The 14,470-nt window shown below is 33.6% G+C and overlaps 1 protein-coding gene across 1 annotated transcript; it reads right to left on the bottom strand.

The window, feature by feature from the left end:
• Positions 1 to 774: 774 nt before the first annotated feature.
• Positions 775 to 14,075, bottom strand: LOC143446156 (uncharacterized). Its single transcript, XM_076945675.1, has 21 exons — positions 13,864 to 14,075; positions 13,618 to 13,791; positions 12,151 to 12,219; positions 11,301 to 12,041; positions 10,481 to 11,164; positions 9,514 to 9,695; positions 8,935 to 9,160; positions 8,454 to 8,614; positions 8,146 to 8,323; positions 7,647 to 7,846; positions 7,293 to 7,430; positions 7,095 to 7,144; positions 5,483 to 5,589; positions 4,733 to 4,911; positions 4,464 to 4,557; positions 4,274 to 4,370; positions 3,991 to 4,163; positions 3,632 to 3,759; positions 3,116 to 3,269; positions 2,906 to 3,001; positions 775 to 2,420 (listed from the first exon to the last, which is right to left on the bottom strand). Exons 1-21 carry the CDS (start codon positions 13,940 to 13,942, stop codon positions 2,059 to 2,061), a joined length of 4,272 nt encoding a protein of 1,423 aa, XP_076801790.1. The 5' UTR covers positions 13,943 to 14,075; the 3' UTR covers positions 775 to 2,058.
• Between the last annotated feature and the right edge of the window lie 395 nt (positions 14,076 to 14,470).

Raw genomic sequence — 14,470 nt, 5'->3', positions numbered from 1 at the left:
AATTACTGTGGCATCTGTAATTAAGTCTAGAAGTTACTTCAAAAACTATAAATAAATCATTTTTTCAAGTACACGCATGCTAACTTAACTGTAACACACTCAAAAAATAAATTGGAGGCGACAATTAGCCATCCATTAGAAAATTATATATCTTACTTCATGAACAGATTTATTTAAACATATCTTTACTACATATATAAAGTGTGGGACAGTTTAAGTGTTAGACATAGGACACAATTTTCGGACAACTTACTTCTAACACAGCCTATTTATAATCTTTCTAAATGATAGTAGGCTATAAATCAATTAATATGACAACATACTTGCCATATTTACAAGACAGTATAAACTCACAATTCTAAAGCTAATATATATAGTAAAACCATCAAATTGATATAGTACACATAGCAGACAAGTAAAACTAAGTAGAGGTATTAGTTGCAAACTATGTAGTACAACTTTATCGGTTGATTAAAATCTATAGTGATAGCATCAACACCAAAAAAACAAACCAGATCACTGTAGCGAGAAAAACAGAAAGCTTCTTAAAACATTCAAATTAAATATCTTAACAAATTTTGCAATACTTTCAAACAGATTACATCAATTTAAAAAAATATTAATTCTGTTAACATGCTTATAACGTAAGAAGGCGTTATGATGGTCTCTTTTGTTCACAAAATCAACCAACAGATTTCATCATTTCACAAACTTATTTAGTGCAACTTATTCCGAGGAAATCTTAAATATAAAATCTTCAATAACCAGACAAACTTCTACAAAACATAGTTTTTATTAAAAACTGTCTATCGTGTAAAACTGATTACCAGCATAAAGTAATGAACTATATAAAATACAAAACGTTTTACAGGTAAGATGCAAATTAAACCCAACAGCAATGGCCTCCATCAAAGCTTGAGGTTAAACATAGCTTGTAATATAAATCAAATCGTAAATGTTTTACCAATGGATTTCTAACCTTTATACATATGTGGGTAATAACAACTAAATAGATGATTAGCATCTTGACTACAGAAATGAATACTTGAACATGTGATGCTTAACTTAAATTGTGATACATCAATAAATAATTGTGATACATCACTTCAAAAACTGATTACTTGATTAACACATGCAAATAATTTGGGGTACATCTGTAATAATAAAGGTAACACTTGTGATTAAACAAAGTGAAGTAGTATGTTTTAAATCTGTATCAAGGCAGGAAAAACTTGTGACCAGACACAGTGAAGTAATATGTTTTCATATAACTACTTGATCAGCGTGCATAAAGAGCTTGCTTCACAAATTTGACAAATGAAGTAGCAAAACAAACCCACACAAAAATTCTACATATAAAAAATATAAATCACCCACAGAACACTACACAGGCCATTACTTGGAGTAACATTTCTAAATAAAACGTAACACAAATCGCAGTTATCACAGGTAACGATAACCAAGCAAAAATGACATTCACAGTTCAATTGCTATTATGACACATCACGGTCTTGCAGAACATTAAAATTGGCAAACCTGGAATACTGTAGTATTATTACAAGCACAGGCAATAAATATTAGAAAAAATCTGAAGGAAAGACAGCTGGAAAGATTAGGGAGCTTCTTGAACCATAAAAAGGATTTTCTATGAATTAAAAAAGAAAACAAGGTAAAATAAGTACTTAGGTAGCTCGATTAGGTAAACTTTGACATTTCATAATAATAAATAAGCAAAGTATGCAAAAGCAAGATTCTGGTTGTGCAAGATTATTAGTTGCAGGTAAAGTATTGGAATTGTGTAATAACATATGTGACATGTGATTTGAAATAATTGCAAAACGTTATAAGCGTATTGCATCTAGCTACTAGAAGTAAAAAGCTTCGGAACTTTCATCCGCTTGTCACAAAATATCACTACAACTATACATAACAGAATACATAACAAGAGATAGCTTCCCTAAAGAGACACAAAGTTACGCATGTGAAAGAAACGAGATTAAAAAACGTGATCTAACATTTGGCACCTAATACAACATTTATGCATGATAGCTTGAAAAATCATCTTGGACTGCTTTCCTTTGAGTCTTCTGATAAAGTCTCAACAGGTGTAGAACGTCCAGTCATTTTAGATATTTCATCTTTTATTCCTTGCATAAGACGAGCAGCCGATCTGCGGCTGTTGTTGGATCTATCACTCAATTCTCCTTCACTAACTCCTTCTCCAGGCAAGGATGTGGATGGTATTTGGGCTCCTTTGTTATGATTTAACAAGCTTGAAGTGAGAGGAGGAGTTATGTTTCGTCGAGAAGACGGAGATGAGGCAGCATTAGGTAGTCCAGGAGGAGATGGATCAATTAAATCTGTCTGCAACCTTGAAACCTCATCAAATGCACGATATGGCGTCCACACTACAGTACCACCTGCATAAAAAAATATAATACACTCAGAGTGTATACCCAAAGTATTGAACTGTTGTATCGCTATAAATAACTGTTCATAAATTTACACCAAGAAAATCAAATGTATTCTATTACTATTTAGTGTTATCTGAAGCTAACTGAATAAGAGAGTAATGAGGCCTATCCCAGTTTTGGTCGAAACTATCTATTGACAATTAACCCCCAGGCGCTGAGCATTTGCAAATGTAAACCATGCTGCAATAGTTTGAAAGACATTAATATCATGAAGAGATATGTAGTCTGTGAGAAACATAAAAAGGGTGTGACAAGAAATGTGGTATTTAAAGTTTTAGTAACAAGTTTTAAGTAGCAAAAAATCCTAAACAATGGTTTCATGGTAATTACAAATAATTAATCATAAAACAACTAATTTTGTAGCAATATTATATCAACTTGAAAATTTTGTGTAGAAATTGTTTGAAGGATTTGGTATAGAGGCACATTACCTTTAGGACCAGGCATTTTTTTAACTGGGGTGATGTAAGTAGGTTCTCCACTGGTGGTGGCTGAAGCAGGAGCAACATAAGACACAGGACGATCACCTGGATAAAAAAATCGAGATAACAAATTGAAAGAAATTTCAACAATTAATATTAACTTATTAAGTGATTTACAAATTAATGTATGATTGTTGAAAGTCTGAAAACCAAACTCACCTGACTGAGTGGTAAGCACCAACGGAGGTTGCGTTCTAGTGAACAGAGGCTCTTCAGTAGCTGGTGGGGGTGAGGATGGATTAACAACATTACGATGTCGGGGCAAACCTGATCCACGACCATGAGGTTTTGGCATTACGAAATGTTCATGGTCCTGACAATATGAAAAACAGCTTTGTGGTCACTGACTCGATGGCTGACATGTTATAGCAATTCTAAAATTAACATTTGAGTAATCCTTTAAATAAAAACTGTGAAGGAAAAACAATGTATCTTTTTTGGAAGCTACAGTAGAAAAGTGAATAAAAATAAAAATCATTATTATAAAGTGAAAAGAAGTGTTTTAATACGGAAATGGATTTGCAATATTTCAATACAGTAAAACATACTTCAACATTTCAATGAGATGGCAGTAAATTTAATAGAAATTACTGCCTAAAAGTATAAGAAAACACAGCTGCACAAAGTAATAATTAGAAATATAATGACATATTAAATTAACCTTTGATTACTTACAGAAGGTTGCATTGTCCTCGCAACAGGAGTTGATGCAGTTTTAGGCAAAAAGCTCTGAGGTGCAGAGGGTGAAATCAAACTAAAAGCATCCTCTAAAAGTGAAGCAATTTTACGCCTTGTTTCATCACCTGCAAAACATTTTATTTTGGGTAAATGATTATGGCCTTGCAAAAAAATAGCACACAGTCACATAAAGAAATCGTTGAAAAGTATTCAAAAATTAAACTATGAATCAAGATATCAATTAAATTTTTTTTAAACCCAACTGAAAAGTGTGCAAGGTGCTAATAACATCTTTAATGCAAAATTATGTAGCAAGATTTATAAACACTTATAGCAATCAGCAATGATTACTATACCACTTGATCTTGCAGTATCAGGCCCAGAGGCGTCTTTTGAACTCTTTTCCTGTGGATCAATGCGAGTGAATTGTCCAGGAGGCTTGGTGTATTCTCCCATGAGAAGTTCAAGATCTGATTCCTTACTTGGATGTCCAATATCGTAGTTTCCCTGTGTCTTGTGATACTTTTTTCTACAAAAAAAATTTTTTAATGAAAACACGACCATAAAAACAACGCAGTGATGCAAACGAAGAAAATATTGTTTAGATAAGAATGACAAGAATGGTAGGAGGACGCTAACCTCGGTACGTTAAAGATAACTGGCTGAGGTGGGTTGAGTGCCTTATCGAGACTTTTCTGTGATTTGGCATAAACTCTTGCAGTGTCTTCATCCACATCTGAAATGTAAATATTACCATATTACATGCCACAAACTATGTATCAGTGTAATGTATGTATGCCAAGCATAAAAACCCGCCAAAATTACATACTTTCATTCATCTTATGTTTAAGGGAATGCTGCCTCCTGTTTCTGACTTTATTTCTGTGGTGTTCAATGTCAGCACGTTGCTTCAATTCAGGAGACTAAATGTAAATGGTGAATGAATTCGGATAAGAATAGCTACATGGAAAGCGGGCAACAAATTTCATGCATAAATATTTATCGAACATTAACAACATTGGTTAAATGAGCGCATTTTTTTGTCAGTCACTTATACTATGGCTTCTTTTCATTTCTTATTACTATCATTAATCTCACCGTTGAATGTTTGAGCGTCTGCCTTAGTTGCTCAGACACTATAGGAGGCTGTATTGGAGGGAGTGATATAGGATGTACAGATGTCTGAAAGCGTGATGTGCCATTATTGTCATAGAAAGGCTCCCTTGAAAATCTTGTCACGTCTTCAAAAATTCCCTCAGTTGCTTCTACTGCAATTTCTTCAGAAAAAAAGTAACCTTTTAGCAAAATGCTTAAAACATTCGATTTAATTAATTATTACAAAAGACAGTTTTTACACACAGATATGAACAACTTCACCGTTTCTACAGTTACCAAATAATACAAAATAAAATAATAATATGTATGTAATGCTAGAATATCGACCAGCTTTGTTATGCTCAGGAGTCAGGAATTCAAATCTGGCGGAAAGATTATAGCTGAATCCTTAATTTTGCAAAAAAGTAGCAAAACCGTAACAACTCTGTATGGTTAACAATGTATGGTTGTTTGATTAACTTTAAAGACAACACAACGTTTGCAAGAAAAATTAGCCATTTTATGCAGATGAAAAACACATGGATTTCTTACATTTCCCACTGTGGCAAGCTTGCCCATGGACTTTTGCTCACCAGGTACTTTGATACACCACAATGAAGAAAGTTAGCAGATACAGAATCAATTCAAATTTACACTAACACCAAGAATTATTCTTCATTAGATTCTTTTTTCCTTTAGGCCCATTATAATCATGCACAGTAGATGATAATTAATTAATTAAATAACTAGAACCTGGTTTACGGCGTTGTTTTGCTGACTTGTTATCATTTTTTTCATCATCCTGGGAGGTAACAGTAGTTATTGAAACTTCACTCTCTTCTGTAGATGATTCTTTATGACTAAAAGAAAAATAAAATGATAATATCAGCATTTGTCGCCAGAACAGATTGTACTAACCATAAGAACCAACAAATGCATTTATGTAGAAACAGTCAGTGATAAATGTAGAAACTTTTCTGTTTCCTGCTCTTCAAATAACACTTGCACTAAACTGCGCAGCTTGCATTGGTAAAAACCTGTAATACCATGCTTCGTCTTGCCATTGCCTTTCTCTATTCAGCTGACACTCCCGGCACTTAGTGAGGCTGTGAGCCACATTTTCTCATATATAGCCGACCAACCATACTCTGTGCCTGTACAACTAACACAAAAAGTGCTTACTGGTTTATACTTCAATCTAAACTGTAATCAAAATGAAATCTGTTGTAACACAAAAATACCTTCACTGAAGCTTCAATGACCTACATCTACCTATACCTTTGTTTTGTGTTAAAACTTCAAAAAGTACTAAACACAATGCCTTAGTCATAGCCAGTAACATGATACAGGTCAATGAAAAAACGTGTAAATAAAGAATAACAACAATTTTCTTTTTGATCTGCAAATATAGAAACCTTGCAGTGCCATCACATGAAGATAATGTTTGAGGAAAATTATAATAAAAAAAGAAAAACTACAAATTCAAAATTGAAGTTTGGCAGTTCATGGTGTCACATAGAAAGAAAAACCTAGTATTAGTGCACAGAGAATTATACAAGTGTTTCAAATGGGGAGTAGCACAACTCACTAAGCATTATGGAAAAATTTATAAAGTCAAACTTCAGTTGGTTCAAAGCCGGGCTGGATATTACAATCTAGATGAAGTAGAAACGTTGGACAATAATAGACCCATTGTTTGCTTCCAATCACACCAACAAAAACATTTTCAACTAGAGTATTGGCATTTACAAACAATTCCACTTTGAAATGATGCTTCTATTTAAACGAATGGAACAATGCCATGAAATGAAAAGAGTCTACATTAAGAATTGTGGGAATGTAAAAAGCTGGTTTATGAAACTAATCCACAGACCATCTTCAAAAACACTTCTTTATTTGTTATAAATGTCGAGTACTGAGTAGGAGTCACTCAAGAAGTAAATTGCTCTTGTCCTAAATTCCTCATATCTCCCATTCAAGTATTGTTATTGAATCCCTCTTCTCTGCAAGTGACTACATTGTTGACATTACTATACACTGAATCAATACCCACTTTTCAACAAAAAGTAATAATTGTATAAAGGTCCCATGGCAAAGATCAGGAGCTAGGTTACTGGGATTATGTGATTCATTAGAATCGCCAACAAGAAAAGACCTGCCCAAGCACACACAAAATGATCAAACATGAAAATACAACATTATTGAGTCTAATAATTATTTGTACAAACCTCATGTTAAATAAGATTATTTTACATGACAATTGCAAAATGTATTAAAATAACAATGAGTGTAAAGATAAAACCATAATGGAGGTAACCAGTCCAGAAGACTACCATAGTTAACAACAATAAATAAAATAGTTTACCTTGAGTTAAGTGGCATTTTAACAGGCCCCATAGTTTCTGGCTTCACATGCTGAATAAAACAAAGTTTATGATGTAATAATACGTATTACTTATGTGAGTTGTAAACATCACTAAATGCTAAGACTTAAATAAAAAATGCAAAGGGCATTGTTATAAGTTCTTCCAATTAAGACAAGATTTAAAAAGCAAGAAAATACTTCAGTATATGACGTAGTTGCTTCAACAACTGTGTGCTTGTCTTCTTCTGCAAGCTGTTTCACTTTTTCTTCAAGATTACGATTTTCTTTTTCAAGCTGTTTAAAAGTTTCTTTTTCTTTAGTAAGTTGTTGCTCCACCTGTTTTAATCGCCAGAAACGCATATCAAATAACTATTGCAACTGAATAAAAAATTCCAAAAGTAAGCGCTCAATCTGTACACTTCATCGCACATGTGTTGTGTTGCACGAAATGAAGTTTTTATAACATATTAGTTGTGATGTGATTTACAATAAACTCAAAACGACATGGTTCTAACAATAAAAAGTCATATTCTTTCATCATCAAAAACACACCTGTTTTACTTGACTAGCTGCAGAGACTTCATACGCAGCTTTTGCATGTCCACAGCAGAAGTACCATATAAGAAATATTAGAATAGCAAGACAGAGGGCTAGCAGTACTGCGAGAACAACAACTACTGGCACCACCCACACAGGAATGTCAGTACTGACACAGGTGTCGATGTTTCTTCCACAGTTCACATCATTGTTTACTACAATGTCATAATTTGGGTATATAATTTTTGCTTATGTGCAAATCATCGCAAATGCCTATTAGTAAGTAGTGACATAAATCAAAATATACGCCAGTTTCACATTAAACACTACACTAACACTACACTAAAGATATAATTCATCAATTACGATTATGCATACTCTATAAGTCTATATTTATCAGCTTAAAGATTTGGATGTAAAAGTTAAAAATCAAATTATCATCACAAAAGGCAATTTAGTGATATATATAAATTAATAAGTGATATACCATAACAGAAATAAGAGTTTTACGTACAGCAAGGTGCTTGTCGAACGTAGACTCTGTTGAGTGAGGACAAGGTTGTGCCTGCGTTATTGAGATATATGGCATAAATCTGTGGATCTTGTGAGAAACTTGAAACACTTATCGATGGGAAAAGAGGCACAAATCGTACAGTAAAATTGCAAAAAGCATCAGGTTCAATTTCACAGATCTGAAAAAAAATTCTTTGATTTAACACTTAATTTAATTTAATTCAACCTTCTAAGTTATGCTCATATTTTAGGAAAGGTGAACTAGTACAATTATTATTAATTGAAATATGTCTCTAGGTGGGTAATTACCTCTAATACATTAGCATCAGTATCACTACTGCCCTGACAGGTGTCTAAACTCCTTTCTTCGTCCATCAAAGCTAACTCAAGACCTTGTTGCAATCTCTCAGAGAACTCAGACGTCCCAATAAAACTCGTAGTAACCGTTGGGAAAAAGAAAGCCTGCAAGTCTACAACAAGAAAATGTTAAAAATTGTATAAACTTGCTTATTATTAAATTATTAACCAATCAAATGCGAGCTTTATTAAATCTTCTGGTAAAATTTTATAAACTTGGTTATTATCAAACAAAATAACCAATCAAAAGCGAGCTTTATTTAATCTTCTGCTAATAAAAACGTTATATTTTACAAAATTTTGCCGTGGTTTTGTGTATTCCCAAACCTATAAGCAAACAATTGAGAAAACTAAAATAAACAGGACAAAACAAAACATTTCAATTCAGAAAAAATATACAAAAATGACCATTTCAACATATAAATAGAGTTACCAATCTTTATGTAATCAGAAGTGCTGCTACATGGTCCACTAATGCTTGAAAGTACAGCGCTTGCAGAAATATTATTTCTTTGAAGTGCCGTTAACAGAACTTGATTTTCACTCAATAAAAGTCCCCTTATGAATGCAGGAGTTTGCACGGAAGTAATACCCCCCCGAGTAAGAGCGAGAAAAATATCTGCAGTAAGTCCATTTGAAGTTGGCATAATATTGCAAACCTAGCAATTGCAATAGATTACATTTCAGAGCTGTCACTTAATTATTAAAAATGCAAGTTAAAATCAGAAAAGTTGTCAACATATTTTAGGCCGAGATTATAAATAGACCTTGGGTCACACAATGTTCTAGAATCTAGGCAATAACCATTATGGAAAAAAATTTTAAAAATAAACACATTATTACATCCCAATAATTTTGTTTCTAAACCAGACTTTGCCAGTTTCAAACCAGTTCTAGCCAGTCTACAAACCAGTTTGCAGTTGTAGAAAAAGGAATTAATCCATTCTTAATTACCAAAACAGTAATTGTAATGTGGAAACCCAATATATAAATATTTTCGGAAATCACTCACAGTAACATTATATAACGTCTCATCAACCGTTATATTGTAGGAAGTTGAACGCTTTCGTCTTGAAGTAAATGAAGTGCCTGGATGGAAGACTTCAGCAAAAAATTCAACGAACGATATTCCCAGACTTAATTCCATTGAAGCATTTATAGTTGTGTTACCAGCAATGTTTTCAATTATCAGATCTTTAAAAAAGTGGTGATAACAGCATTACCTTACTATCAACAATACCGTTTATAATTGACAATATCCATAGCTGAACAAATAAAATTATATTTGAGTGTATAATTAAGAATGACACACTGTCAGGTGAATATTTTAAAGCATACTGTTTATGTTATTCATAAATACATCATCGATGTAAGTTTTATGAGAAGCTATGTACAAGGAAACATATCGTATATAAATTGGGTTGGAAATAAATTTTAACTTTGTGAGATTGAGTTGTTGTTTTATCATGTTAATGCTACAGAGGCTTACATGCTATGGCATTGGAGTCTATGGTTATACTATAGCTCCAAACCTTATTAACACATTGTAAAGCATATAAAGGCTATTGAAATCTAGTTATTTAAAAGCTTACTGTAGAATAGGAGTTGATTGTTACATAAAGGAGATTGTATTTTAGCAATGCGTTATAAAACTATTGAAATTAAAGGTTTTTATAATAGAAAGACAAATTAAAACCAGTTTTAAAAATCTTTACCAAGCACTGATACTGTCTAACCAAATTCTTTGCTCTTGTTGCTACGTAATTTAAAGCAAAAGGTAATCAACAAAAAGGCCTTTTGGAGATTTTAACTTCCAAAATTTTTCTATACAAGCAATATGTCTAGTTTTTCCTACTTGCAGTCCGAATATTCACTGTTGTTGTTTAAAACAGAACATAAATAAGCTTAAAACTTTTAAACAGATAGAAATATAAACAATGTATACTTACGGTAAAAATCCACACAACATGTATATTTACCTACATTGACTGGAGCTACCGAAAAGGTTGGTAACACAGTGGCTGTAGTTGATATATTTCCAGAAGTTGGTAGTAAAGTAACAGTGGTAGCTAATGTGGATGCAGTTGCCGGTGGAACCATAGTTGGTATTGCACTTGTTCCATCTGCTGTTGTGTTGATTGTTGATGATGTCGCCGCTGCCGAACTATTGACGACTGCCACAGTGGTGGTACCCAGGGTAGTCATAGTTGATGACATCGATACAGTTGACACTGTCATGTTTACCATTGGTGTTGCAGTAATGGAGGAGGAAACAGTTGTTGTATTTAAAACTGATAAAGAAGTGTTTACTGGTACACTTGCAGGTATAGGCACTGTAGCTAATGAAGCAGATGTCAATGGGAGTGATGACATTGCTGCATTCATTGTCGTATTTGCTACCAGCATTGTTGCTGTTGAAGCTGTTGTTGCATTTGCTATCATTACAGAGCTAGTTTGTGACATAGCTGTGACTGTAGAGGATGACATAGATGGAGTCATCAAAGATGCTGATGTTGACGTTGTGTTTACAGCTGTTGTAACGGTAACCGTAGCAGGCATAGTTACTATCGGAGATGTAACATTACTTGAGGTTGTATTCATCAATAAAGGTGTAATCATTGAAGGTGTTGTTGCAATGATTGCGGTTGGGACAATTGCCGGTGCTGTAAAAAAAATGTTGGATTTAAGAGAAGAGATATGGAGTTCAATGCAGAAAAGATTATTACCATATTGTATTGTTGATTATTACCATACCATATTAAGTTTTTACCATATTGCTTTCTGTTACTAAAGTCATACCCGTTGTATTTGCAGCAGCAACAGGTACACTTATTGTTCCCGTAAATAAAGTATTTGGGACAGATGTCACATTTGTAAGTGGTGTCGAGCTTGAAATATTTGGCATCATGAAAGCAGTAGAAATATTTGCTAAGCTTGGTGTGGTTGATGTTGGAACTGCCTCCATTGTTGTACTAGCTAAGTTAACTGGTCCAGAAGTTTGTGTGAATAATCCTGTAGTATTGGTTTCTGTTGCTATACCCATATCACCAGAGCCAGAAAACATACCAAGAGTCGTCATAGTAACATTGGTATTCATTAATTCTGAAGATGTTGTTAGCCTTCCATCATAGAAGGACGTGGTAGTAGTTGGTTTAAAGGTGGACTCGTTACTTGTACTTGCACTCAAAGTAGTATTCACAGTTTGATTAAAAACAATGGATTCTGTAGTGGTTTCGGTAGGAAATGAGGTGAATGCATTTTTGCTAACTTCCATTCCCGACCCTTCCAAACTAGTTGTTGTGTCAGTATGGTCGGTAAATGTAGGATTAAAAACATCTGTCTTGGGAGTTGTTTTAGTTTGAACTGGAGTAGTTGACCCTGATCCAGAACCATCAAAGAAATCATAAGTTGTGTTGAAATGGTGAGCAATAGTTTCAGTTGAAAACATTGGTGCTGATGATGTCGGTAAACCACTGCCTTCAAATGCTTCTGTTGTCGTTTCCCCCATTCCAGAACTTGCTTCACTAGCACTGCTTCCTTCTGTGAGCACAATGATGTTAAAGTTTTAACTCAAAGAACATTTCATGAATTCCGAAATCATTTACAAAGCTCATTCATTTATGCATTAAATAAAAAACAGGATATATACCTTCGTGGGAGGCAAGGATTTTTGTAGTAGCAGTTGCATGATGTTTTATTGCGTATGAAACCATTGGAGCTAAACATACTCAGTAATTAAAATTAAGTATTCTCAATTGAATTGCACAGTTAAATCAAAAAATAGAAAATAAAAAATAAATTTTTTATGGGTATGACAGCTACCAGTACTAGTGTATTCAATGTAGTTTCGTTCAGTCATAATTAACACAATATAGTTACCCTGAAGCAAGGTTGCGCATAATTTTAAGATATCTTATGAATAGGGCCATTTTTATTTTGACCTAACGAAATTGCTTATTTGTAGAGGCCACAGTTCTTCCTCCAGTTACCCAAACATAATATTTTGTCGATTTCAGACCCAAACGTAATATTTTGTCGAAAAGTCAAGGTGTTTTATGGATTATAAAAAGTGCGTCGTGTTTTTTGGCGTTAGATTTAGGTAGCTTGTGTTATTTTGTCCTTGTGAAAAGGGCACTTTGCCTCGATTTTCTCCGAATGGTAAATTCTAATAAACAGCAAATTAAACAGTGAAGAAGTAATGTAACCCCCTTCACGCGGCATAAGGATTAATTTATTTAAATACGTAACAATGAATAAACAATGGACAATTTGCGATAAAAGTTACTGCTGATCCAAGTGGGCATTGTGACTTATTTCCTGCTTTTATGGGTTAATATGGTTTAATTGTGTCGCAGTTCCTGATTTACAATGCTTCCACGAGGATTTTTACAAAAATTACTCTCAAGAAACACAAAAACTTTGCCAAAAGCCATAATTTGACAAATTTTGACTTTATTGAAAATTTTGACTTTATTGTAAATTTTGACTTTATTTTGACCTATAAACTTCTTAGAAACAATCCCCTAGGTGCTGAAAACAATTTTATTCTTTGATTCGTGGTCAGACGAGGTCCTTAAAAATTTTTGACTTTATTGACTTTTGCGGGCCCTACTTATGAATTATGATATTCAAAATAGCAGCAAACAAATAATTAATGCTAATAGTGGTATCATAAAGGGTTGAAAACATTTATCTGGCTATTAACTGCTTGGCGGCTAAAGCTCTTAGCAACTAAAACATTTCTTAACCATTAGCGTAAAAGTACAATAAAATTTGAGCAAATTTTTCGATATCCATCCACTCACACAATCCGTCACTTCCTTAATCACTTTAATGCTTGGATATTTCATATTCACAAGAAACTTTGGAGTCTAGCATGACATATTTTGGTAAACAACAATTTTTATATTCTAAAGATTTAATATTTAGATAGCTGTCTCTCTGCAATTAACAATGTGACCTAACAATTTGTGACTATGCCAACCAACCAACCACTAACATCTATAAGATCAGTTAAAATTCCAGTCTTAGTATCATAGGACCCGCAAGATGATTCATACTAAGATTCTAAAAAAAATTGCCAATAGAATTTTAATAAAGTAAATTGTGCTCTTACTGCTTGGATGCATAACTGTTGCGATACTGGCGGGAACACTTGTATGTGTAGGTGAAGGTGTGGACATAGTATTTTCAGTAGGTAGCAATGTTGACATCTCCATGGAGGAATCTAATGGCAGATAATCTGTAGTGACAACTGGAACTGTTGTCAGGGATGGCCGCAAGGTAGTTTCTAAATGCAAATTCGAAATTGTAAAGAGCTCAAACTAACAAACCATTACCTTTTAAAGCAGATTTCACTCACCTGAACGTGATTGTCCAATACATATCATCAGAGTAATGTAGAGAACATAAATGATGAGACAGCATTTTGACCATTTCATGATAGAACACTGATATCAAAAAATTGACTCACACAGTGCAAATATTTACAAAAACAATGTGCCGAAGGAAAACCCTTTACATCATAGTTAGTGGCCTACATACTAGTCACCAGTAACCTAGTATTTTAACAACCTGTACCGAGACATATGACAGCTTAAGACCAGTAGATATAGTAAGAGCGTGATATTGGAATATTTTGTCGCTAGTATGAGAAAAGTCTTTGTATGAGCAAGATTTAAAAACTAACTCATGATGAGCACTACGTCATCAGCAGCACTATCTTAAAGTTAAGTGTTTGACAATAAAACAAAAAAATCACTTATTGCAACGCAATTAGCTATCAACTTTATACATTTACTGTATTTTTTAATTCAGGGAGACTCCGTAATTAGTACGTTGGTTCATTCATTTATTTTATTTTCTGCCGTCATAACTGTGAGGGATGTTACCATGGCATTAATCAGGGTTGTTATACTTATTAAAGGTAGACACTTATAGGTTGAGGAGTTATGTGTAGTACACAAGTG

The sequence above is a fragment of the Clavelina lepadiformis genome, chromosome 2 (genome assembly GCF_947623445.1).
Source record: "Clavelina lepadiformis chromosome 2, kaClaLepa1.1, whole genome shotgun sequence".
In the NCBI taxonomy this organism is placed as follows: domain Eukaryota; kingdom Metazoa; phylum Chordata; class Ascidiacea; order Aplousobranchia; family Clavelinidae; genus Clavelina; species Clavelina lepadiformis.
This window is presented reverse-complemented; position numbering and strand designations above follow the sequence as displayed.

Coding starts and splice junctions, on each gene's coding strand:
- LOC143446156 (XM_076945675.1), bottom strand. CDS start 13,942: ATGAAATGGTCAAAATGCTGTCTCATCATTTATGTTCTCTACATTACT. Junction 11,165..11,300: donor TGCTGCTGCAAATACAACGG/GTATGACTTTAG, acceptor TTTTTTTTACAG/CACCGGCAATTGTCCCAACC. Junction 7,431..7,646: donor CAGCTAGTCAAGTAAAACAG/GTGTGTTTTTGA, acceptor CGATTAAAACAG/GTGGAGCAACAACTTACTAA.